Here is a 26,221-nt window from a genome sequence, read left to right on the forward strand (position 1 = left end):
GGACCAGCGAAATCAATGTGCACCCGTTGCCATGGAGAGGAGGGCCACTCCCATGGGTGTAGAGGGGCATGTGGTGGTGCATTTTGGACCTTCTGGCATCCTAAGCAGCTCTTAGTTAGGTCTTCGATTTGTTGATCGATTCCCGGCCACCACACATAAGCCCTAGCAAGGCTTTTCATTTTCACTCCCCCCAGATGACCTTCATGTAGCTCCTTTAGCGCACTCTCCCTTAACTTGGGTGGAATCACCACTCTGGATCCACACATCACTGGCCCCTGGCATACTGACAGCTGTTCTCTTCTGGATGAGAATGCTGGCAACAGTGAGTCGCCTAATCACAGCCTATTACCATCTCGTCTAGCTTCTAATCTCTTTTACTGCTTTTGGTTCTTTTATTCTTTTGTCCGATCGCAGCCCTGCCTTCGATCTAGTTCCTTTTCTCTCCAGTTTTGAAGAAGGGTCAAACCCGAAACGTCAACTCAAATTTCTCTCCACGGATGTTGCCTGACTTGCTGAGTTTTTCCAGCATTTTCTGTTGTTATTTCGGATTTCCAACATCTGCAGTATTTTGCTATCGTGAATCGCCATGTGTTGGCCATCCCCTCACCGTCAATTCATATACCCGTGACAGCGTCGGATCATTGCGGGTCGCCTTCTCTATATCCGCGTTTGTTACTGGCAATCGTTCAATTATCGACGAATAAAATATCTCAATAGTGTCCACTGCTGGTGCTTCCTCCACCGTAGGCAGCGGCAGGTGCGATAGCCCATCAGCGTTCCCATGCTGTTTCGTGCCTTTATATTCTATTTCATATTGATTCGCCCCTAGAAACAGGGACCATCTTTGTAACCGCTGTGCAGTCATTACTGGCACGCCCTTCTTAGGATTAAAGATGGAGACAAGTGGTTGGTGGTCAGTCAGCAAGGTGAACTTCTGCCCATGCAGATAATGGTTGAATTTTTTTACTCCCCATACTAGGCTGAGGGCCTCCCTGTCAATCTGGGCGTAGTTGCGCTCGGCTGAGGTTAGTGACCGAGACGCAAAGGCCACTGGCCTCTCCAACCCGTCTGGGAATTTGTGCGACAGCACCGCTCCAATGCCGTAGGGTGATGCATCACATGCCAAACGAATTGGCAGTGCTGGGTTGAAATGGGCCAACACCTCTTTTGATGTGATCAATTCTTTACACTTCTGGAAAGCTCGTCTACGTTCGTCATCCCACTTCCATGGTACCCCTGTTTGCAGTAGGGTGTTCAGCGGGTGTAGTACCGTAGACAAATTTGGTAAGAACTTGTGGTAATAGTTTACCAGCCCGAGGAACGACCTCAGTTGTGACACATTTTCCGGTGCTGGAGCCTTGACTACTGCCTCAATCTTGTCAGGGGACTTATGTAACCCCTCTTCATCGATGACGTGGCCACAATACGAGATCTGTTTCTGGAAAAACTCGCACTTGTGGCGATTAGCTCGTAGCCCATATTCCTTTAATCTGGCGAGCACCTTCTCCAAGTTAGCGAGGTGATCACCGTCATTTTCACCCGTGACCAAGATGTCGTCCAAATAACACTGGGTCCCTGGAATCCCTTGCAGGACCTGATCCATCGCCCTTTGCCAGATAGCCGGAGCCGAGGCTACTCCAAACACCAGCCGGTTGTATTGATAGAGACCTTTATGGGTGTTGATCGTAAGGTAATGTTTCGAAGCTTCTTCTACCTCCATTTGCAAGTACGCCTGGGCTAGATCAATTTTGGTGAAGCGTTTACCACCAGATAGCGAGGCGAAAATATCCTCAATTCGTGGAAGCGGATATTGCACCGTGTGAAGGACTGGGTTCACTGTCACCTTAAAATCCCCACAGATGCGGACCTTCTTTGGTTCCCCAGGTGTATTACTCAATGACCTCTTCATTACAGGGATGATGGGTGTAGCCCACTAGCTCCAGTCCACTTTGGACAGTACTCCTGAACGTTCCAACCCTTCCAGCTCTGCTTCAACCGCTGGTCTGATCGCATAAGGCACTGATCTGGCCTTCAGAAACTTTGGGCTTGCATTATCCTCTATTTTAATTGTTGCTGTTATTCCTTTTAGTGTTCCTAGTCCCTCCTGGAACACTTCTTTTGCGTCAGTTAGCATTTTTGACAGTCGTCCAGGTGTGACGTCGTCATCCTTTTTGGCCTCCACCTTCAGTGCCTGTATGGAATGCCAATCTAAATGTATCTTCCGGATCCACTCACGTCCTAGCAGTGGTGGTCCTCCATTTGGCAATACATATATATCCATTTTAGGTATTTCCTGACCTTTATATGTCACTTTCACCCTTATTTTTCCTTTGGGGTAGACTTTTTGCCCCGTATACGTCTTCAAGACAATCTCTGTAGCTTTCAAGGGTATGTGTGAAAATAACCGCTTGTAGTCTCTTTGATTTATGACTGTTAGAGCTGACCCTGTGTCCAATTCCATTTCCACTTGGACTCCGTCTATCTTGAGTGTAACCCAGATAGTCTGGTGATCCTCTATTTCGGTTACATTATGTAGTTTCAGACAACCCAGCTCCTTGCTTCCGGAGCCTGTGTCACTTTTCTGTTCATCTGAACCACTGTCCATCACCTGGTGTACCTTTTTGTACTTCTCCTGTGGAGATTTCTTACTGTTGGTTTTCTTCCCAGACCTGCAGACTCTTGCTATGTGTCCTGCTTTTCCACACTGTCTGTACACTTGGTCCTTGAACCAACAATCTTTCTGGTCATGTGTTGTTCTGCCGCAGCGATAGCACTTCCCTGTTCCATAGGTCATTTTGTTGGTGCCGTATTCTTGCGGTCTCCGTTGTATCTCTGCAGCGCCCCTTGCGGCTGCTTCGTGTGATACTGCCATATTGAAAGCGTAAGGTCCTTTTCTGACAGAAGCCATTTCTGGGTTCCTTCATTTTGTAGCCCACACACAAACTTGTCCCTTAACGTGTCTGCTAGTCCCGCTCCAAACTGGCAGTATTTCGATAGCTTGCGCAGTTCCGTTAGGTACTCAGCATTGCTTTCGTCTTTGTGTTGGTTCCTTTTATGGAACTTAAATCGTTCTGCTATCAGCAGCGGTGTGGGGCTTAAGTGGTCCTGTAGGATTTCTACTATGCTTCCAAAATCCTTGTTTACCGGCTTCTCTGGGGTTATTAGATTTTGCAGTAACCCATAAGTTTTTGCACCCATGGAGTTTAACAGAACCAGTGCTTTATTAGCATCTGGCACTTCATTCGCCCTGCAGTACACCTCAATACGTTCCACATATGTCGCCCAATCTTCGACTTCATTGTCGAACGTAGAGATACTGCCACTCTTCGGCATCCTTGGTTGTGCGTTAACTATCACCAATGGTGCCTCCCGCGCTTCCCCTTCTTCTCCGCTGGCACAAAATGGCGTCTCCCGCGCTCGCCCGTCTTCTCCGCTGCGGCTTCGCAAAATGGCGTCTCCCGCGCTCTTCCTTCTTCTCCGCGGCTCAATGGCGCCTCCCTGCTTCTCCGCGGCTCAATGGCGCCTCCCGCGCTCTCCCTGCTTCTCCGCGGCTCAATGGCGTCTCCCCTTGCTTCGCCCCGCGGACCCTGATCAGCCCGTGATCCCTGGCTGTGCTCTGCGCGTTCTTTTGATATTTGTCGACGCCGCTCAGTCTAGAACCCGGCTGTTTCTTACCCTCTCTCTCTCCGGTTTGCAGTATTTTTTTTTCTCAACGCCGCTCGGTGATCAATCCCCGGCTGCGCCCTGCTCACTTCACCCTCTTTCTTACCCCGTCGACGCTGCCCGGCTCTCTCTGCCGTCGGTCGGCTCCAGCCACCGCTGCTCGGGAAGGGTCTGCTCTGGACCTGTCGTCGGTCTCTTACTGCTCGTTGTGGCTGGGGAACCAAGCCCGGCTCTCCACAGCCTCCCCAGCGAAGTTGGATCTCTGCCTGACTGCTGGGCGGTTGCTCGCGGTCGACGCCCGTGTTCCTGGACTCGACTATTTTTTCTTTTTTTTATGTTGCAGGTAGATTCGCATGAACACTCGTCGCCACTGTCAGATCCGTGGTTCAGTGGATAAATAATTACACGGATGCTGTACATAAACAAACAACAGGTCTTTACTGGAGGAGGGTCATCTCTAGACTGGGGTACAGAGGCATGCGCACAGCTTATATACCGGTGTGGTTACTGCCGGTACTACAGTATACAGGAGCTGTAAAAAGTAGTTCTGACTTAAAGCACATACACTACACCATCAATCTCATATGTTCGTAAGTTCAAGGTTTTGAAAGACAAATCCAGGACATCTAGTGGCATCAAAAGGGTACTGCACAAGACGTTATTAAAAGCTGAGGGCCTCTGTGCAAGAAGAATGTCAGATCTGGTTTGTGGAAATCTTTGCCTGTTCCAGGATCTTTGAGGAATGTGATTCTAACATTACAGTAATTTGGAGGGGTCATTAAGTAATCGTATCACATCATATTTGCAAAGTTCAAAGTCTGTGTTTAATTAGCAGGATACAGATTACTCACCTTGTAGCTGTGTGGAGTTCCCATTTATTGTACAGGTTGATTGTTACTCACAATATAACTGTCTAAGAATCCATGTTTATTAAGCAGAACAAGAGCTGTTCACTATGTAACTACTGAATTGCTGTTTGTTTAACGGTAAGAGTTACTCACTCTAACTGAACTTCCTCTTCATTCAGCAGGTTAGGATTAATACGGAAACAAATGTTCTTGAATGGGCTATTTGCTAACTCTAATACATTTCCCTCTTTCAGGTGAAGTGGATGATGTACTGGATTGTATTTGCATTTTTTACGACAGCGGAGACTCTCACAGATATAATCCTCTCATGGTGAGTAAAGTATATGAATCACAGCACTGCTGGCTCTGGAACTTGCACACAAACTATATTATTCAAGCAAGTATTCAGGTCTCATCTGCTCTTTTAAGGGGTATAGCTGTGTGTACATTTTTCTTTCTTGTTTTTGATCAGCCTGTTTCGGAGTCACCCACCGCCCCGCCCCCCCCTGCCGGCTAAAACGTTGGACTGGTGACAGGTGAGGGACAGATACAGATGAGGGAGGCCATGTGACCCAACTTGGTTCATCCACCCAGACAAAAGACCTATATCATACAACTGATTGTTGAATGAATCTCAGATTTTTACCCTCCATCCTACCCAGAAGATCATTGAGTGTTGATCACCTATTGTATAAAAAAGTTCATGGGTTACACTGGTGAAAAGAAAACTATGTTCTCTTGCTCTAGTACACTGGCTAACTGTGAAGTAGTCCCCTGGATTAAAGTCATTAGCCACAGAAAGCTAGCTGATATGGGTGTGATACAGATGCTGCTGGAATAGATGTAAAAATCAGAAAGTATTGAAAATAAAGTTCTCTTTTTAAATCTTAAAATGTTTTATTTAGTGACATGCAGGGCTGGATTTTGATACTGGAGGCGTGTAGGAGGCGGGACTACAACTTTCGGGGTTGTAGTCCCGCCTCCATCGAGTTGTGGCCAACCCACGCGATTTTCACTTGATTGACCTTGTTGAGCCCACCCAGCGGGCTCAGCAGGCCAATTAAGGTGACATCACAGATTGACATTTCATCTGTCAAGAGCTTTTGACAGATGAAATATCAGCGTTTGACAGCTCTTTAAAGCTGTCAAACACTGACAATCTGTACACTAAGTTAATTCCTTCCTCTCAGGCTGATTTAGAGATCTCTCCAGAACAGAAAGCTGAATGCTGCAACTTTTGACGGCTCGCGGCCATTCTGCTTTCTGTGCTGGTGAGATGAGAGACTCCTGAGACCTGAAGGAAGGAAGGCTGTAAAGGTAAGTAAAACTTCTTTAAACACCTTACACACACCAAACACACTTACCTCTGCACTCATGCACCCATCACTCACCTGAACACCAGACATCTCGAACCCTCCAAGCCCTTCAGCCCAACGATCCGCCTCGCTAACTTGGTGTGGAATGGAGCCGTCAGGAATCCCACACTTCAGGAATAAAAATAGGGAGTTAACAGGCAGTTAATTGGCACTAATCCCCTTCCCACCTCGGGGAGGTGGCTCCCAGCACAGGTCAGGTATCCGCCTCCTTTGAAACTGGCATGGGGGCGGGATGGGTTCGTGCCCCCCGATTTCGAGATTTTAACACCCCACACGCCTCCAATCCTGCCTCCATGGCCCAATGAAAATCCTGCCTGCAGTGTCTGTCCTCTACTTGCATTCCTTACAATTCTACCAAGTAGGAATTGAAGATGGAGTGAGAGGACTGAGGGGTCTTGGGGACATAAGTTAGTGAGTCTCTTTAATTACTCAATCTCTCTGCTCAATCATTTTCCTCTTGTGTTCCTACAGGTTTCCATTTTACTTTGAGTTGAAGATAGCTTTCGTTATCTGGCTGCTGTCTCCATACACAAAAGGCTCCAGTGTCCTGTACAGAAAGTTTGTCCATCCGACCTTGTCCAGCAAAGAGAAGGTACCACTGATGCAGCTGGACTGTAACCTTTACTACTGCTAAACCTCAAGAGGGGAACAAAGTATGGGGAAAGGATGCAGCATTCCATGAACATTTTATGGAATAACGTAGTAGCGACTGAGATCGTTAATTGTCATTTAAAATCTGATTTTTTATTTTCACTGAGCACCTTCTCATCCATCTTAAATTTATCCTATAATGAGGACATAATGCATGAACTTGTAGTCTCTTCTCATTTATTTTCAGTATTCATTGGGCAGTGCACACCATCTGTCTTTTCTGAAAGTGGTTAATTTGTAGAGCTTAATTGAGAGCTCCCTAGGCAGGAGAAGTGGTATTATGAAGGTTTAAACCTTTTTTAGATTAATACAGAACATTGAGGTATAGTTTCAGCAAATCTTGTGTTTCTAACTTCAGTGTTGGCACCTCTTGTGTTTCTTGTCTTTGCTAAATAGTCCATTCTTAGCTCTTTGATGCCAAGGAGGGACAATTTTCAGTATGGAGTAGGTTATCTTCATCAAGGTATTGAATTTGGGAGCAAGAGATGCTTTTTTTCTTCACTCTGTCAACCAGGAATACAATAATCCATCACTGGGCAGATTGTGATTTTATAATAGAGAGACATTGCTGTTAATGAGTAGTGGTACTGAGCTTTATTGAGGTTTCTCGCTATTCCACCATATTTGATCCAGCTTTGGTTAATGTGATTCCCAAACCAATGAGCTGACTGTGTGTGTGACCCTTAGAGTAAATGTGGGTGGACAACCATATATTCTTGTTTAATGCTCCAGTCCTCTCCTGAATATGGTTGACTTGTCCCTTGGGTACAATTGCAGGAGAGCCAGCTACCCTCTGGATCTGTAGCTTTCTAAGAATAAGCTGTTGGAGATGATTACCTTTTTTGATTCTGATCTTGATTTATCTAATTGAATTGCTACATTTGCACAGGACTCTTGGTACCTGAATGTAAATTTCAGCAAACCTGATGTCAGTAACTCCACATGATCCTCCGAGGTGTGGCCTATGATTCCATCCTTCCCTCGAGGTGGGCAAGAGCAGTTGTCCCACTTGGGAACAAATGTAACTATTTTCCATCGATCTGAAAATCATGCAGTTTGGATGTGGTTTCAAAATTATACCACTGCCAAGCTAATTATAGGGTTTTACTAGACAGGGAATTGTTAGGATTATAGGCTTTCCTTTTGATTGGATGATATTGTTCTTGTAATTAGTAGACATGATTCCAATCCAATGCAGAAACATCTTGTAGAAAACCATTCCACTTGCCCTGGTCAAACAACTAAGGCTTAAATATCCATTTCTCAAGATACTAGCAAAGACTGCCTAGATTCACACAAAGTGGCTGTGAGAGGCTTCAGCTAGTGTTTTTTTTAGTTCTTGTGATTAGGACATAATTACGAGATCTATGTAGGCATTCCTTCTAGTTACAAAGCAAACCAGCATTACAAACTGTGAAGAAGAGTGTGTAGCGACAATTTTAGTTAGTGATCAGAATAGAGTATTAGGGACAGATGATCAATTTCTGGCAAAGGTCTCTGATAGCAGAGAAAAATAGAATCAACAATAGATGCAAACTGTGACTAAAAGGATTTTTCTCTCCTTGAGAAATACTTCAGTCTAAAAGACTTTGCAGGTACTTGATTCCATCTTGCCTGCAGAACTTTGTCTACCCGTGTTAGAACATAGGGGAACTTTGTCATAACAACAGAAAATGCTGGAAAAACTCAGCAGGTCAGGCAACATCCGTGGAGAGAAATTTGAGTTGACGTTTCGGGTTGGACCCTTCTTCAAAACTGGAAAGGAAAGAAACTAGATCGAAGGCAGGGCTGCGATCAGACAAAAGAATAAAAGAAACAAAAGAAGTAAAAGAGATTAGAAGCTGGACGAGATGGTAATAGGCTGGGATTAGGTATAAAGTGTACTGGCAGGGCAAAAGATAGCTGCCAGGTGTGAGAGAGAAACAAAAGGAAAGGGGGGGGGGAAAGGAGTGGAAGAATTACAAGAGAAAATGAAATGGGGGCCGAGCTTATGATCTGAAATTGTTGAACTCGATATTGAGTCCGGAAGGCTGCAGACTGCCTAATCGGAAGATGAGGTGCTGTTCCTCGAGTTTACGTCATATGTGTGGTCCTGTCAGAAGAGATCTTGGTCCCAGTTGACTACATGTTCCACTGAGAACGATTGACAGGTGGCCAGGATTGTCAAAAGCTGTAGCACATGCATTTTTTGACCATTGCAAAGTAAAGTTGAAAGATATGCAGATAAATGACGTGCCAATAATCAAAACCATAGCGACCAGAGCCCCGATATTGGCGGGGAGGGAATGGTGGCGCGTGTTTGCAGGGGTGATACCCGGAAATGCCTACACCGTAACCCGTCCAGCAGCAGACCTAATTGAGAGGCTGGCCGGCTCACGGGCAGGAAAACTAGCGGTAGAAGGCCACAGCTGGGGAACATCGCGTGTTGGTGGGGGGAGTTGGATTGGGAAGTGGGGAGGAACCGGGAGAGATTGAAGGTTTAGTTGGGGGCTGGGGGTGTCGGCCGATCGTGGCACAAGATTTACGTGAGAGGCCGGGGGAAGCACTCCTGGCCCACAAGCAGTGCTCTTAAAAAGCACTTCTCTGCTGGATCCGACTGCTCCCTTCTCCCTTTAGCTGCAGGGTTTCCTACGCCCAGGGGAAATCTGGCTGGCCAGCGTTAAATTCAAATGACTGTCAAAATCTGAGGAAAGGAGCCTCATTAACATATTACAATGGCAGAACTGCCTCCAGATTGGGTTACTCAGACGGCCCAATCCCACCGCGGTTAAAACGGAAGTAGGCGGGGTTGGGGGTCGGGTTTCGCATATTTGCCAATTTAATCTCCTCCCATCTGTCGGGGTCGGGGGGGATTAAAATTCTCCACTTCCCCCTCCACCCTCCTGTTCCAAATCATATAGCGTAGAGATTCTGAAACCCTCTCCTTCCTGCACAATTACATTGCACTATATTATTTGAGCATTTAATATATTTGTATCAATTTCCTCAGTTTCCTATTTTAACTGGGGTTTTCAAACTCTTTAAAACAATCTCTTCCTAGTATCACAGTGTAATTTCCAGTCTTGCATCTTTGAAGTTGGCGTCCCAAAACCTAGGAATAGGGTCTTAGAGGTATACAAATATCACTGACCCAAAGCCAGAACTTCTGAGCTAGGCTGATAGCCATTGGTCACTGTGGTTCTACATTGCCTGCTGGGCAGGTGTCCTCAGTAATGTGCTTAGAGGTTCACGAAAGCAAAACATTCCAAAAGCTGTCGCACTACAAATTACATTATCCTTTACTGATACTCCCCCTTCACCAACACCGCTGCATCATCATCCTGAGATGGTAGTAGGTATCGATGTAGAGTGCAGCTTATTCCTGTGAGGAGGTGATACAGGACAGTGTAGAGTGCAGCACATTGCTGTCAGGGGATGATAGGCACCCATAGCCTTATGCCAATTGTTCCCCCTTGCAAGTTTTGCAGACTTTTTGTTTTCTCTTTAGCCCCTGTCCCCACCATATATATCTCCCTAGCTGAGAGGGTGGACAGGTTGGGGAGCTCTCCCAGTGCTACGCTTTGGTGGTCATACAGAGAGTTACAAACTAAAATGGGTAAATTTCCATGTTCCTATTCTCCCTGTGTGGCTATGCAATTGATGCCCCTGCTACCACTCCTAGAGTATGAAGGTGTTGCATTGTATCTGCATCCCTCGGAAGCTCTGTCTATAGATCCATTCATAGAAAATTGCAAGTCAGATACTCAGAGCAATACTTTCCTTGGAAACATATTAGGAATAATGACTCTCTGGTCAAAAACTGCAGTAGAAAATTATCCAGAATGGTGCCTTTCGGCATGAGTGAATGAATGAAGACATCTGCAGTGAAACTGAAGCAGTACTCTGCTGTTGGTGTTTTAATGATGTATTGATGCTCTTTCGACCAATAGATGAGCTCAGTGATACCTGTGGACTATTTAAAGCTGGCATTTCTGCACCACATTTGGTGACCTTTGCCCTCTGTGTTGCAGATTTCAACTGGAAGTTGGCCCTTTTTCTTATTCTTTTCTTTTCTGTCCGCGCCCATAGGAAATTGACGAGTACATAAGCCAAGCCAAAGATCGCAGCTATGAGACCATGATGCGGTTTGGGAAACGTGGACTCAATCTCGCTGCCAATGTTGCAGTCACTGCTGCAGCTAAGGTAATTATAGGCTTTGTTCACTTGGGATTTTTACTACACTGTTGACTAATTGTTGGGCTCCACTTCTGCTCGGGACTTTTTGCAGAGGTCATTATTCCAAGCTCTGCCAGCTGGAAATGAATTAATTCTGACTATTCTCACTCCAAGTGTTTGCCTTGCCTCCAGCAGAAGGATGTAGCAGACTGGGTAAAGACTGATGCAATGTAAAGTCACACGTAAGCCCCACATGGTAGGCATGATGGGTACTTTCTCCAGTAAGAGTCTATTGTTGTTTTCATGGCAATTTGAAATACTACTGATTCACTAGCACATTTAGAGCATGAAGGATAGGAACTCCCAATGTAGGCATCATGCTGCTTCAAGGTTGGCGGATTGGGTGAAGGGGTGTTAACTCTTAATGTTGCTGATGCTTCATTTTTTTCCCCCCCAATAAAGACAGGAGGATTGAGAGGTGCAATGGAATAGCATAATCACCTTTTATCTCTTTACACTTATTAAGAGACAAAGGGAGACTATGCTAATCAAGGATAACACCATATCCAACTCGGACAGATGGGGTGAAAGTTTCCCCTCTCTGTTGGCTGTAAAGGTCCTATATGATACAAGTTGGCATAGTCTCCAGGTGTGTTTCATTCCTCCATGCTAGCATCACTCAACTTGAGCACCAAAAATCCCCACTAAACATGTACATTTAAAACTGTATTAGAAGATGAACAGTTCACTCCTTTACCTAAACAAGATCATAGCATTGGAGAATTTTACAGCACAGAAGGAGGCCATTCAGCCGATCATGCTTGTGCCAACTCTCTGTAAAAGCTATTCACTTAATCCCTTTCTTTCTTTGGATTCTTCTTCCAACTGCTTCTGGTGGGGCATTCCATGTCCTAACAACCGTCTGCATAAAAAAATTATTTTGTTCTTTTGGTGATCTTAAATGTACGCCCTCTAGTGACAGATTCACTAACCAGTGGAAATAATTTTTCTGCATTTACCTAATCAAAATTTAAACATCTGCAGTGAAACTGAAGCACTTCTCTGCTGTAGGTGGTTTAAGAGCCCCAGTTTCACTAGTGTCTCCTCATAATTAAAGCCTTTCATCACGAATATCATCTCTTTTGCACCATCTCCATGACATCCTTCCTAAAGTGATGAGCCCAAAATTGGACATACTATTCTAACTGCGTCCTAATAAGTAATTTATCTAGATTTAGCATTGCCTCTTTCCTTTATTACTCCTTGCCTGTATTATTAAACGCAAGGGTGTAATATGATTTTTGTTTGTTTTTAGTGCTATCAACTTGTCATCCCACACTTTTTAACGATTAGTGTATCTGAACCTCTAAATCTATACTCCTGTATTCCTTTTGAAGTTTTAACATTTAGTGAATATGACCACTCCCTATTCTATCTCCCACAACCATGAGGGTTTAACTTGTATACTGAATTTACAGCAGGAAACTTTTCTGCTAAGGCATAGGTAAAACACAAAGTAATTTGTCAAAGAAAAGCAATTCTACAGTGTAACCACACCAGTGAGCATCTCTGTGGTTTCTTCCCAATAACTGAGTAATGTTACTAGTGCTTAGATTGATGAAGGATGTTTCATTTAGTTAGCTGAAAGAAAGAAAGAAAGAAAGAAAGAAAGAAAGAAAAACAAGGAACTTGCATGTATTGTTGGCATTACCATCGTTGAACTCCCCCCACCATCAACCTCCTGGGGGTCACCATTGACCATAAACTTAACTGGACCAGCCATGTAAACACTGTGGCTACAAGAGCAGGTCAGAGGTTGGGTATTCTGCGGCGAGTAACTCACCTTCTGACTCCCCAAAGCCTTTCCACCATCTACAAGGAACAAGTCAGGAGTGTGATGGAATACTCTCCACTTGCCTGAAGAAACTCAACACCATCCAGGACAAAGCAGCCCCGCTTGATTGGCACCCCATCCACCATCTTAAACATTCATTCCCTCCACCTTGTCTGCAGTGTGTACCATCTACAAGATGCACTGTAGCAACTCGCCAAGGCTTCTTCGACAGCACCTCCCAAACCCACGACCTCCACCACCTAGAAGGACAAGGTGCGTGGGAATACCATCACCTCCAAGCTCCCCTCCAAGTGACACAACATCCTGACTTGGAAATATATCGCCGTTCTTTCACTGTTGCTGGGTCAAAATCCTGGAACTCCCTACCAAACAGCACTGCAGGAGTACCTTCACCAAATAGACTGCAGTGGTTCAAGAAGGCAGCTCACCACCACCTTCTCGAGGGCAATTAGGGATGGGCAATAAATGCTGGCATTGCCAATGACGTCCACATCCCATGAATGAATTTAAAAAAATATATAGGGCCTTTCATGACCTCAGGACATCCCAAAGTACTTTACAGCCAATTAAGTAATCTTTGAAGTGTAGTCACTGTTGTAATGGAGGAAACGCAGCAGCCAAATTGCGCACAGTAAGGTCTCAACAAAGAGCAATGAGTTATAAGTGATGTTGGATGAGGGATAAATATTGGCCAGGACACCAGTGAGAACGCCCCTGCTTTTCAAAATAGTGCCATGGGATCTTTTACATCTGCCTGAGAAGGTAGACAGGGCCTCGGTTTAATGTCAGCACCTCTGACACTGCAGTACTGAGGGAATGCTGCACTAAGTGTCAGCCTAGATTTTCTGCTCAAGTCTCTGGAGTAGGACTGGAAACCACAACCTTCCAACACAGAGGGGAGAGTGCTACCATGGCTAACACCTATGAAAGATAAATACTACAGTCTGACATCATTCTGCACCTTTTTATGTGCTTTAAATACAATTCCATTTATAAAATAGTTTTTCTACTAGTTCATAACATGTTGAGAATGGTTGTTCTTAAAGGGAACACAAGGCTTCCTCTTGACAGTTCTGTTTTTCTGATGCTTTTCCAGTTATTGGCCAGCTAGTGATCCCTCTCCAATGAAATGCCCCTGAGACCTCCTGGGTAGGTTTTTGGGTCATCTGCACTGGTTGTGCAGATGCAGAAGGCTACAGGGAGGTCGAAAAATGGTGAAAGCAGAGCCTAGACCGGTTTTGCTCCTGGTTCATTCTGCCTGTGGTTTCTCCATTTGCCTGAATTTTGTGTGCTAGAGTGCGTGCACACATTTCAGAGTAGATTTTCATCTTAGGGCTTCATGTGTTGCGAGTGCTTATTGGGAATTTATGTGCTACAACCGATGGACGGAAAATGGTGGGCCCATGAATTGGGCACATGTCTGAATTCTCAATACACGCTCCCAGCAGGTGAAGCTCTGTACCAGGAGCACTAAAGATCAAAATTTACCCTTTTGTGTCATAGACTCATTAAGATGGCAGCATGCATGCAAAACTAGTTAATGAATAACTGACACAATGTTTGCACTTCTTGCCTTCGATGGACAGATACAAGAGAAGCTCCAAGTGCGATAGAGCTCTTGAAGAGGAACAGGCTCTGCATGTTTTTTTTTACTGCAATATTTACAGTACCTTTATTGACCTGAATCTCTTTGGGGGACAATTTTTCTTTACTTACTACATTCGGCTTTAAATGTGCCTCCAAAAAATAGACCATTATTGCCCAATAAGTCATCAGAAAGCAGACTGTAAGTGAGTCATTTACAGGACCTCAGCAGAACCGGTGAAAAACCGAGGACGCACGAGAAAGACCTCTTCCACTACTAACTTTCACAGAATCTCAGGGAGCCACAAGGGATCGAAGTGCAAGCTGCAAAGTACTTTGGCAGCAGCGTGAAGGTCATGTTTATGATTTAGGGTTGGTTTGGTTGCACTCCCAATAAAGTATTTCACGATTAAGTGGTACAAGATGAAAGGCGGCTTGCCAAGGAGATCAGCAGGCACCTTGGCTGCACCTGCCATTATGTCACCAACCATGCCTGCAGGTTTTGACAGACCTACCTGCCATTTACAAAGGACCAACTACTCCAACAGGCTCCAGGTAAGTAGGAAGCCAGTTTCAGAGCTTTGCCATCTGCCTCAAGAATGCCTGAAACAAAAACCTGCAACATGCAGCTCATGTTCCCATCTTACACTACATCCCATCCTGGTTTGTACCCCTTCTACACTGTTCTCCTCAGAGAGTTTTCACCCCTCCTGTGACCGTTGCCTCCAAATGACATGTTTCATCTAGTGCTGAACGCTCTTGACTAATGCTTTTTACCCAGTTACATGACCTTGTTGTACTTCCTTTTATGCACATGCCCCTTGCCACATGTGTCATCTTCTAGCTGGCCTTTTAGGCTGGCCTATATTGCTTTCATGCTAAACAGGTCAGTGCCTCATTTCAGTCTGAAAAATAATACAAATAGAAAAAGGAAGAATTTACATTCATATCGCACCTTTTATGACCTCTGGGCATTCACAGCCAATGAAGTCCTTTAGAATTGTCGTCACTATTGTAATGTAGGCAAATGCAGCAGCTGATTTGTCCACAGCAAAGTCCCGCAAACAACAATGGATAAATGACCAGATAATCAGGGTTTTTTTTGTGGTTGGTTGAGGGATAACTTTTGGCCTGGACACGAATAGTGCCACGGGATCTTTTACAACTGCTTGAGAGGGCAGACAAGGCCATGGTTTAATGTCTCATCCGCAAGATGGCACCTCTGACAATGCAGCACTCCCTCAGTACTGCTCTGAAATGATATTGAAAGTAGCCCAGCCTTGACTTCCTAATGTTCTCACAAAGAATATGCTACACTTCCACAGCGCTGTAACAAATGACGATCAGACTCTGGCATGTTCTGGCCTGGGGAGGTTTCTGTTTAAAGGAGCAGCAGCTCATTTGGCCCATCGAATGTATGAAAGTGGCCTTTAATTTGGGGATTTTGATGGCTGAATTGATCCATGTTAGTTTTTTGGCATTTATGTTTGTGGATGTTTTCAACCCACATTTTTGCCAGGCAAAATTCATCATTGCTACAATTGAAATTCTGGAGATGGACATTCCTCTCTTTTATTAGGAGGGATGTGAGGCAGGGTCTAGAGGTGAGTACTGTACCCATTCTTAACCATGCAGCCATCTCTTTTATAAAAAAAAAAAAAAAAAAATCCAGGCACACCTTTCTGGAAATTTGAGCCCAACTGCCCTCGGAGGCTGAGCTTCACCAGGGAGGCAGTGCCAGCTGAGTATTACATTGACTTGAGTGGTAACACTCTTACCTTAGAGTCAGACAATTGTGGGTTCAAGCCCCACTTCAGGACTTGATCACATAATCTAGGTTGAAATTTTAGTGCAATGCTGAGGAAGTGCTGGATTGTCAGGGGTGCCGTCTTTTACTTTCCATTACTTTACCCAGTAAGTAAAGCTAATGGATCTGTAGTTGTCTAATTTGTCACCCCATCAGCTTGTTCAGGTGGACATAAAAGATCCTATGGCCCTATTCAAAGAAGAACAGGGAGTTCTCCTGATGTCCTGGCCAACATTTATCTCAACCAATGCTACAAAAAACAGATCATCTGCTCATTCATCTCATCGCAGTTTGTAGGACCTTGCTCTGCGCAGTTGGCTGCCATGTTGACCTACAAAACAACAGTAGCTACCTTCAAAAGTAATTCTTTGGCTGCAAGCATTTGAGACATCTAAACAGGTGAAAGACATTATATAACTTCAAGTTTTTATTTTTGCTTTCTGTACATGAAGCAAACCTATAGATAATCTCTGCCATAGGGAGGCACTTCCAGTGGTAGTCAGGTCACTATAATCCTGAACTCTTATGTTATCACAGGGGACATCAGCAAAATCCAACATCTGGCTATTCAAAGTGAAGAACAACTTTAAAAGCATAATGTTGAGTGTGCAGAATAAATACACACCAAAAATTAGCAAGCTTAAACCAACTAGGCATGACCCTAAATGGATTTAAAAAACAAATCAAAAGTAACATCCAGAGGAAACAAATTACAGCAACAAATCCTGGGCGTTCATGGGGGTGACTAAGAACAAATTTGTTTTGCATTTCATTAGGAAGAGGGCAGTCAGAGAAGAGGTGAGAACCATAAAAGATACAAACAGGCTTGAAATAGAAGATGCACACAGGGTAATAAACATTCGGAATGATTACTTCCTCTAAGTATTCAAAAGGGAAGACACAAGCAACATACCCTCCCCAAAAAGAGTTTAGCCCAGGCAAAGTATAACGGAGATAGAAGGGCTATACAGGCTAAAAGGACTCAGAAATATGACTGTAAAGAAACCAAAGAGGAAATTTGTGAATTATTGCCAATCATTATGAGGGAGTTACTGGATCTGCAGAGGTTCCAGTAGAGTGGAAACTGGCTAACATGGTGCCCATATTCAAAAAGGGTGACAAATTAGACAACTATAGATCCATTAGCCTTACTTAGTGGGTAAGATAATGGAATCAATTGAAGATTATCTGTACAATAATAACTTAATTAACAACATTCAACATGCATTCAGACGTGAAAAATCCACCTGCCCAACATCCTTGACTTCTTTGAGTTAGTGATATCCTAAGTGAACTGTGATAAGCCCGATGATCTGTTGTACATTGACTTCTAGAAGGTATTTTACAAAGTTCCAAACAAAAGGCTATTAGTTAAGCTCAAAGCAATGGAAATGCAAAATATTTGGTATGGATAAGAAATTGGCTGATGGGTAGGAACAACAGGTATTGTTAGTGGTGGGATGCTCCTGGGAGTGTTGGTACCATTACTGTTTCTAATTTATATCAATAGCTGGGATTCCGAAACCCATGGAAATTGGTTAAATTTACAGATGCTACCAAACTGAGAGACAGTGTGATCGGAGGCGGTAGCTCAGAAATTACCGAATGAACTGGACCAATATGTAAGGGGGCAGAACACTGGCAAATGGAATTTAATAGAGAGAGATGTAAAGTTCTACATCTAGGAAGGAAAAATGGGCAAGATAAATAACTATGAATGGTGTTGAAATAGCAAAGAATGAAGACAATACTGCACTGTCAGAGGTTCTGACATGAAAAAGACCTCTTGGATTTGATGCTCAAAATGTCCAAGCAATGCAGAGTGGCAATCAACTAATGCAATAAAATGTTGAATTATATAGCTAAAATGGTAGAATACAACAAGCCAGAGGAAGTTATAATCAAACTATAAATTGCTCTGCTCTGGTTAGACCATACCTTGAGTACTGTGTCCTGTTCTGGACACTGAAACAGAAGGGAGACATTCCAGCCAAAGAAGAATGACACAGATGATCCCCAGTCTCCGAGGTCTCAGATTAGACTGAAGAAACTTGGGGTCTTGAACCTTGAAAGGAGACATTGGAGAGATGATCTTAGAGGTGTTACAAATTTCAGGTTTGCATTAGGTATTCTCTTGGATGTTAAGCATCACCATGCATTCTTGTAAGAAGGCTCTTTGTCCCTACTACCAATCGTTTACCTTGCCAATGAAATCCCTTGTTGTGTCTACTGGATATACTGTAATCTTGTATGTGTTTCCATGGTCATTTCTCATATCTTCCAAAAGGTGAACTGATGAACATTCTAGTGAGATGATGAAAATTGTAAACTAATAAGCTGGAAACAGAATAAAGTTCACAGTGAATTTCCATCTATTTCATAACACTCTTTGTAATAGAGGAGTAACAAAGCATGCCACTCTATCCCTGTTACTGGGTTGAATTCACATTATAGACTCTGAAACCTCTGAAACTAGTCACCTCTGACTTTAGGAAGAATAAGTGCTGCCTCTGACTGTTTCTAGGCAGGAAGCCAAAGAAATTGACCATTGACCTCTAACCTCTCCCCACAGCTGTCCATGTCACGAATGGCCAATTGAATTGACAATTAAACCTGCTATCACCCTCCTATGTGCGGCCTCCCCTGGCAGCTACACCCTCCACAACCCTCTCCCCACGCCACCCCCCGCCACACCCACGGAGCTCAAATAAATTGAGCCATTCCAACATATTATGTATGAATGTTACTGGAATGTGTTAACGATCCCCATTGTCTCAAACTGATGTGGTATGCTGGAAACATGCGCTCCATCTGATTCTGATCCACATTCCCAGAAGCTTCTGTGTTGCTGGATTTAACCGCATTGTGAGCTGAATTTAACTCCATGCTTCATCATAATATAAAGCAATCGAAATTCCTCCAAGGCTAAATGGACAAAAATCACAAAATGTGACGAGAGGTTTGCAAGATTGTAAAGGATGTGTGAAAGGTCAATCTGTACAATCACTTTAAATTAAATTGCGAGTGTAGGAGAGGGGATCACAAGTTTAGGGTAGTAAAAGGCAAATTTAGGACTGATATCAAGAAGCTCTTCACCACACAAAGACTGATCAACAGTGAGACAATCATAAACAGCAGCAAAGGTACAGTACCCATGCAGCCCCAGAATCTTTAGTGAGCATGCTATGGACATCTTGAAGTAACTCTTCAGATGCCTGAATGGATCCAGGGCCATGTTGCAATATAGCCCCGCCGATGTCATCACAGTCTGTTGCATGCTTCATAGTTTTGCCATCTGGATAGGCACAAAACTCTCAATCAGCCAGAAAGTAACCTTGCTGAACAACCACTGCAGGCAGCAATAACTAAGACCAACTCTCATGCGGAAGTCCTTCAACTAAGTGCCACGTCAGTCCAATGCACTTAACAGTCCTCTCCGCACGTATGCGTAGTGCATGGCCAAAATACCTTCAGTAACATTGGCCTCTACATTAACTCAGCTATCATCAATGCCAGTCTTTTCAGTTATGAATCCCTTAATCTACACCCTTAGAAAAAAACTCTCTCGAAACAGTTGAAATAAAGTGCAATTATATTTAATAACCTAAAAGTGATTAAATGATGTGACTAGTTATTGGCCTAGTGTTTCTCCTTTGTTTGCTTTACATCCTAAACATCTGATCCTACTGTTTCCCCCAGTGGCAGAGGTAAGTGAGGTGTTTGGCAGCTGAGTGGTTTTTGGTTAGTGAGAGGTTCTTGACATTGAGGTGGCCCTCTACTTCCTTGTGTTGGGTCAGGAGATACCCTACAGCTGCTATAGCTAAAGTTACTTGCTGATCCTGCCCATTTTCTAGCGTAACTCTTGACATTTCAGTGGGCCATGCTGAATGGACTGGATGTGGCTTCACCTACAGGGGCAGCAGCCTCATCTGTGTCTCCTCTAAGCATGCTCTGGCTGCTGGATACGTCCTCATGTTCACTGATCTGTGTGGAGATAACTATAACCTCTGGGTTGCTAGTCCAGTACCATAAAGTTCACTGCATTTAGCAGTGTAGTGGTCAACAACTGACCACGGGTTCCAGTGGCATCCAAGAAGCTAGCACCTCACAGCACCCTGCATCACTCTATAATTAACTATGAAGGTAGTTAAGCTCTGTGTGATGCCTCTCTCCATCTAATCCCCAAGGATGTTGAAGCTTGACAAAGAGCCGCAGTGCAAGAATTCACAAGAGATACTCTGCTTGAGTTTAAGACCTCTAGCACTCGTGTTTTACTGCAGATGGCCCATTGAGTTGCCACCTGCTCTATGCTGGACTGCATTTCTGTTAAGCAATCATGTGTAACTGCACAGTTGCTGGTATTGGCATTCTCCACAATCTCTGCCACTTTGCAAAGTCCTTGGCATACACTTTAATGAGATTTTTTAAAACGTTGATGTATCCTTTTAAATGTAGGTTCCTGCTCCTCCATTGCCACTGTCATTTGTTTCTGCTCCTGTTCACTTGTGCTCTGTCAATCACCCAGTTTACCATCCTCAAACTGACTTTAAATCCCCCTGGATAGATATACAAGTGTTGGTGCTTGATAAAGAAGAAATTATAGAGTGATGCAGGGTGCTGTGACGTGCTAGCTTCTTGGATGCCACTGGAACCCGTGGTCAGTTGTTAACCACTACACTGTTAAATGCAGTGAACTTTATGGTACTGGACTAGCAACCCAGAGGTTATCAGTTCAAATCCCACCACGGCAAGTTGTGAAATTGAATTAAATAATTTGTGAGTTGGCACCAGATGAAATGACCATGAAAGCAGTTGGATTGTTGTAAAAACCCACCTGGTTCATTGTCTGGAGGGAATCCGACTTCACTACCTGGCCTGGCCTACTACACATGACTCCAGTTCCACTCTTAACGCCCTCTGCAGTGGCCTAACGAGCCATGCAGTTGTACAACAATCACTATAGAACAGAATCATAGAGAAATAGCAAATGGACCTATCGGCAACAACCCAGAACAAGATTTGGACAATTCCAGCCCAGTTGGCTCTACACAGTCCTCCTCAATAACATATGGGGAATGGTGCCCAAATTGGAAGAGCTGTCCCACAGATTAGTCAAAAACAGCCTGGTCTAGTCTTACTCACAGAATCATATCTGTCAGCCAACATCCCATGCTCCTTCATCACCATTCGTGGGTACGTCCCATTTCAGTGGAGGATACTTTGAGTGGGGTGGACTTCAATCGCCACCACTGAATGGCTCAGTAGTACCACCACTCACCAAACTGGACAAGTTCTAAAGGACATAGCTGTCAAAATGGGCCTGTGGCAGGTACTGAGGGAACCAACATGAGGGAGCAACCTCCTTGACCTTGTCCTCACCAGCCTACCTGTCGAAGACACATCTGTCCGTAATAGCATTGATAGGAGTTACCACCACACAGCATTTGTGAATACAAAGTCTCGACTTCACAGTGAGGCACCCTCCATGGTGTGTGGCATTAGAACAGTGCCAAATGGTATAGACTTAGGACAGATCTAGGAGCTGTCTCTGAGGCACTGTGGGCTAACATCATAAGCAGCAGAATTGTAAACCACCACAATCTGTAACTCATGGCCTGACACATCCCTCAATCCTCCATTACCATCAAGCTAGGAGACCAACCCTGGTTCACTGGGAAGTGTAGAAGGGAGCAGCATCAGGCATACCTTACAATAAGGCACCTACCTAGGTAAGCTACAACGCAGGGTTACTTGCATGTTAAACACAAAAAGCAGCAGGCTGTAGACAGAACTAAATGGTCCCACAACCAGCGAATCAGAATAAAGCTCTGTAGCTCTAACAAATCCAGTCAGAAATGGTCGTGGACCATTAGGCAACTAATGGGAGGAGGAGGCGCCGTGACCATCCCCATCCTCAACTAAAGCAGAGCCTCGCATGTAAGTGCAAGAAACAAGGCTGAAATGTTTGTAAGTATCTTTAATCCAAGTTGCCAAGAGGATGTTCCCACTAAGTCTTCTCCTGAGGTCCCCACTAGCATAAATGCCAGTTTCCAACCAATTTGGTTCACTCCATGTAACATTAAGAAGTGGCTGAGTACACTGAGCATGCAAAGGCTGTGGGCGCAAACAACATCCTGAATGTGGTACTGCAGATCTAAACACCAGAACTAGAAAATCTCTAGCCAAGTTAATCTAATGCAGCTATGATATTGGCATCTAATGTCTGATATAGAAAATTGCCCTCAAGTATTCCCTATCCACAAAAAGCAGGGTTAATTTAAACCAGGCAATTACTCCCCCCGGCCCCCACCAATATCAGGCTTCACCCAATCATAAGCAAAGTAATGGAAGGAATCATCAATAAGTGTTATCAAGCGATATCTACTCACCATAACCTGCTTGCTGACTATCAGTTCAGGTTCTTGTCACAGCTTTCATCATGTCGTGGACACATGAGCTGAATGTGAGAAGAGAGGTGAGAGTAACTGCCCTCGACATCAAGACAGTGTTTGACAGAGTATAGCAACATGGAGGCCTAACAAAATTGAGGTCAATGGTGTAATGTATATACCTTTAAGTGAGGAACTATCTTTTACAGCTCATGTATACTGCAGTACCGGCAGTGACCACACCTGTATATAGCCCTGAGTTGTAATCTGTACAGATCAGTTCCACTGTGAGCCACGTTGAGTAAACACCTGTTGTACCGTTCTCCGCAGTCTGTGTCTTATTATACCCGGACACAACATTGGCGACAAGGCAAGTTCGAACCTACCTGCAACTCTGCATCACCTCCCGGGGATTCGTTCCTGGAGATCAGTGGATTGGAGGTCAAGGCCAGAGACTCGGGCGTCGACCACGGGCAACCGCCCAGTCATCCAGCAGAGACTCGAGAATTGCGGGGGAGGTTGTCGAGAGCCAGGCTTGGCTTTCCAGTCGAGGTGGTCCAGCGAAACGGGCTGGCAACAGGTAGTGCGCAGACCCTTCCCGGACAGCGGCGGGCTTGAGCCCGACCGAGCGGCACAGCAAAGGGCCGAGCAGCATTGACGGGGGAGAGAGAGAGGGCAGAGCGCACAGGGCGCAGCCGGTGTTCAGGGGCCGAGCAGCGTCGGAGGGAGAGAGAGACGCGCAGAAACCCGCGAGGCGCCGCCATTGCCACGAGGACCGCCGAGAGCGGCGTTGGCAGCAGTGCAGGAGAAGCGCGCGAAACCTACAGGGCACCGCCATTGCCACGAGAACCGCCGGAAGCGGCGTTGGCAGCAGCGGGGGAGGAAGGAAAGCGCGGGAGGCGCCATTTTAAACCACACCCAAAATGCCGAAGAGTGGCAGTATCACCGCATTTGACAATGAAGTCGAAGATTGGACTACATATGTCGAACGAATAGAGGTGTACTGCAAGGCAAATGAGGTGTCAGATGACAAGAAAGCGTCGGTATTGTTAAATTTAATGGGTGCAAAGACGTATGGTTTATTACGAAATCTAGTAACCCCAACGAAGCCAATGGAAAAGAGTTTTGAAGACATAGTAACGATACTAAAGGAACATTTAAACCCCACACCGCTGCTGATAGCAGAAAGATTCAAGTTTCACAAACGGAACCAGCATAAGGATGAAAGCAATGCTGATTATTTAACAGAACTGCGCAAACTATCGAAACACTGCCAGTTTGGAGCGGGACTGGCAGATACCTCAAGGGACAAGTTTGTGTGTGGGCTTCAAAGTGAAGGAACCCAGAAACGGCTTTTATCTGAAAAGGACCTTACGCTGGAAAAGGCTTTCAGCATTGCGGTATCATATGAAGCAGCAGCACGGGGCGCTGCAGAGATACAACAGAGACCGCAAGAATATGGCACAAACGAAATGTCATATGGAACAGAGAAGTGCTATCGCTGCGGCAGAACAACACACGACCAGAATGATTGCTGGTTCAAAGACAAAGGCCTAGAAATTGGGTTGGTAGCGCCGGCGCTGAGCGCCTAGAGACCTAGAATTGTGGCGAAGCCCTATGTTGGGGCGAACGCTATGAGGATAGCGCCGACTCAAAAATTGACTATACATTTAGCGCCTGCGCGCGCCCGCGAGCGCAAACAGCTCATGACGTCATTTCAGTGTGCAACGCCTTTTAGGAGCGCCTGAGCGCATATTGGGTGGCGCCCGGAGCCTTAGCGCCCAGCGCTATTAGTGACAGTTCGAGGGAGGGCTAACAGGCCCTTCTCGGAGTAGGGTGGCGCTATTTAAAGGGGACAGCTCTAGTGCAGAATCTTCTGCCACTTGGCCTGCTCATTGCGATCGCTGCTAGAGAGAGTTGGCGAGCTAATGTGGAGCGGAGTTCTGGGATTTGACCTTTGCAGTACTTGGGACCTTCAACCCTGTCCGAAGCACTTGCAGCACTACAGCTAAAAGCCTTTTGACCAACTGGCATCGGAATGGGAGCTTGTTTGGAGGGCAACGGCCTCATCGCCCAACACTGTGAAGGGGCAGAGAGACGGCGGGAGAGGGGGCCGGGATTGGCCAGAAGGAGGAGGGGCAATGGAGGTCGGCCAATCCGACAGGATGCTGCGAGGGTCTTTAGGCAGCAGGTGACAAGCCTTGACATGTCGGAGGAGCAGTGTTTGCGAAGGCTCCGAATCTGGAGGGACATTGTTACTGATCTGTGCCACCTGCTTGGTCAGGATCTGCAGCCGCGTGAACGCTGCAGAACCTCTGTCCGTGATGGCTACACTGACTGAAGGCCTCCATTTTTATGCCAACGGATCCTTTCAGTCGGCCATTGGGGACAATGCGACTGCCGCTCAGGCTGCAGTCCGCTGTTGCATCCAGCAAGTGACAGATGCCCTTTATAGGCGAACGCGTCCATTCATTACCTACCCTCGGACCCTGCACAAGCAGGCGGAGGAGGAGGAAGAGAGGAGGAGGAAGAGCAGGCGGAGGAGGAGGAGGAGGAGGAGGAAGATGGAAGGGCTGCTGAAAGTGGAAGGTCCATACGTCAGAGGCTCCTCTGGACTCGTCTCGACACCCCTGTGGCGGAATGATGAGTCTTACCTCATGCGCACTTTGGATGTTTGAGGGCCTCTGCATGCCAGCATCACTGAAAGTAGTCACATGCACCAAGCAACATTTAAACTTCTGTTTATTGACACAAAAGTCTTTCATTACAGCTAAACAACGTAAAGTGAGCAGAAACCATAACTTCCAAAATAAATGTGACCTGTTCGGCAAAGCAGCAAAACTCAACAAAAATCTGCACCTATAACAGCAGGTGAGGGTGTCCTTGAATTTGGACAAACAAACGTCTCAGCACCTCCCTCTACAACTGGCCCCTTGAGGGAGAACGACTTCTCGTTCGCGCCCGGCCCCTTCCCTCCCTGCTGCTCCTACGTAATTGCACCCCAGTGGCGGCCTCAAGGCTGGGGGACGCTTGCCGACTGTCTGGAAGCGCAGAAGCCCGAGGTACGGCCTGGCCGACCTCTGGGCTTGGAGGGTGCGGACGCAGGATGCTTGCTTTGAGCATGGCTGGAAGCAGTGTGGGCTGCAGGTGGTGGCAGCTGCAATGCAGGCGTCCCAGCGCTGGCATGTGGAATTGTCTCCTGATGAGAGAGGACACCTGCACCATGGTCGGACGACACACTGGCTATCTGAGTGGAGCGGCTCGGCTCATCCGCCACAATCGCAGGCTCCACGGATTCCTGGCCTTGTACGGGAGTGGAAGGGCCCGGGGTGATCCTATCTGATGCAGAGAGGGTGGCTGCAGTGAGACATCGCGTTCCGTCAATCTGGCTGTGGAGGAGCTCAGCAAGTGAATGCGTGGCAACAGTGAGGACCTGTGTGCCAGGTGCCAGTGCTTCGGAGAAGGCCTGGACAGTTCTTCCCATGGCTTTGGACAAGGCAGGAGCCGACCGCTCCACTGCCTCGGACAAGCCCTGCACAGACCTTTCCAGGGATTGTCCGAAGCCCTGAACAGTCCTTTCCATTGCCAACTCAAAGCCGTGGACAGTCCTCTCCATTGTTGGGCCGAAGCCCTGGATAGTCCTGTCCATTGTGGCCCCGAAGCCCTGGATAGACCTGTCCATTGTTTCCCCGAACACCTGGAGAGACCTCTCCATTGTTGCGCCAAAGCCCTGCAGAGTCCTCTCCATTGTTGCCCCGAAGTCCAACATACTCCTAGCCAATGAATCTATTGACTCAGGCATCTTCTCCACTGCAGCCATCAGCTCCGTGTGTCTGACCCGGGCCTGGTTGCTCATCTCCGCCAGGCGACGGACCTCATCTGCACTCTGTGCA

General features: G+C 45.8%; 1 protein-coding gene across 4 annotated transcripts in view; it reads left to right on the forward strand.

Moving 5' to 3' along the window:
• LOC147113997 (receptor expression-enhancing protein 2-like) overlaps window positions 1–26,221 on the forward strand; it is a 185,954-nt gene that overhangs the window by 104,363 nt on the left and 55,370 nt on the right. For 3 of the 4 annotated variants that reach the window (XM_085995470.1, XM_085995469.1, XM_085995471.1), the window contains 3 exons: window positions 4,766–4,842; window positions 6,359–6,479; window positions 10,607–10,720. In XM_085995470.1, the coding sequence (XP_085851596.1) occupies window positions 4,766–4,842; window positions 6,359–6,479; window positions 10,607–10,720 (312 nt within the window). Of the gene's footprint in view, window positions 1–4,765; window positions 4,843–6,358; window positions 6,480–10,606; window positions 10,721–17,870; window positions 18,628–26,221 lie in introns of those variants that run through there. The other variant, XM_085995472.1, reaches the window with a different exon arrangement.

Source organism: Somniosus microcephalus, chromosome 8 (genome assembly GCF_052327205.1).
Source record: "Somniosus microcephalus isolate GS21.2 chromosome 8, FLI_Smic_1.0, whole genome shotgun sequence".
Lineage (NCBI taxonomy): Eukaryota > Metazoa > Chordata > Chondrichthyes > Squaliformes > Somniosidae > Somniosus > Somniosus microcephalus.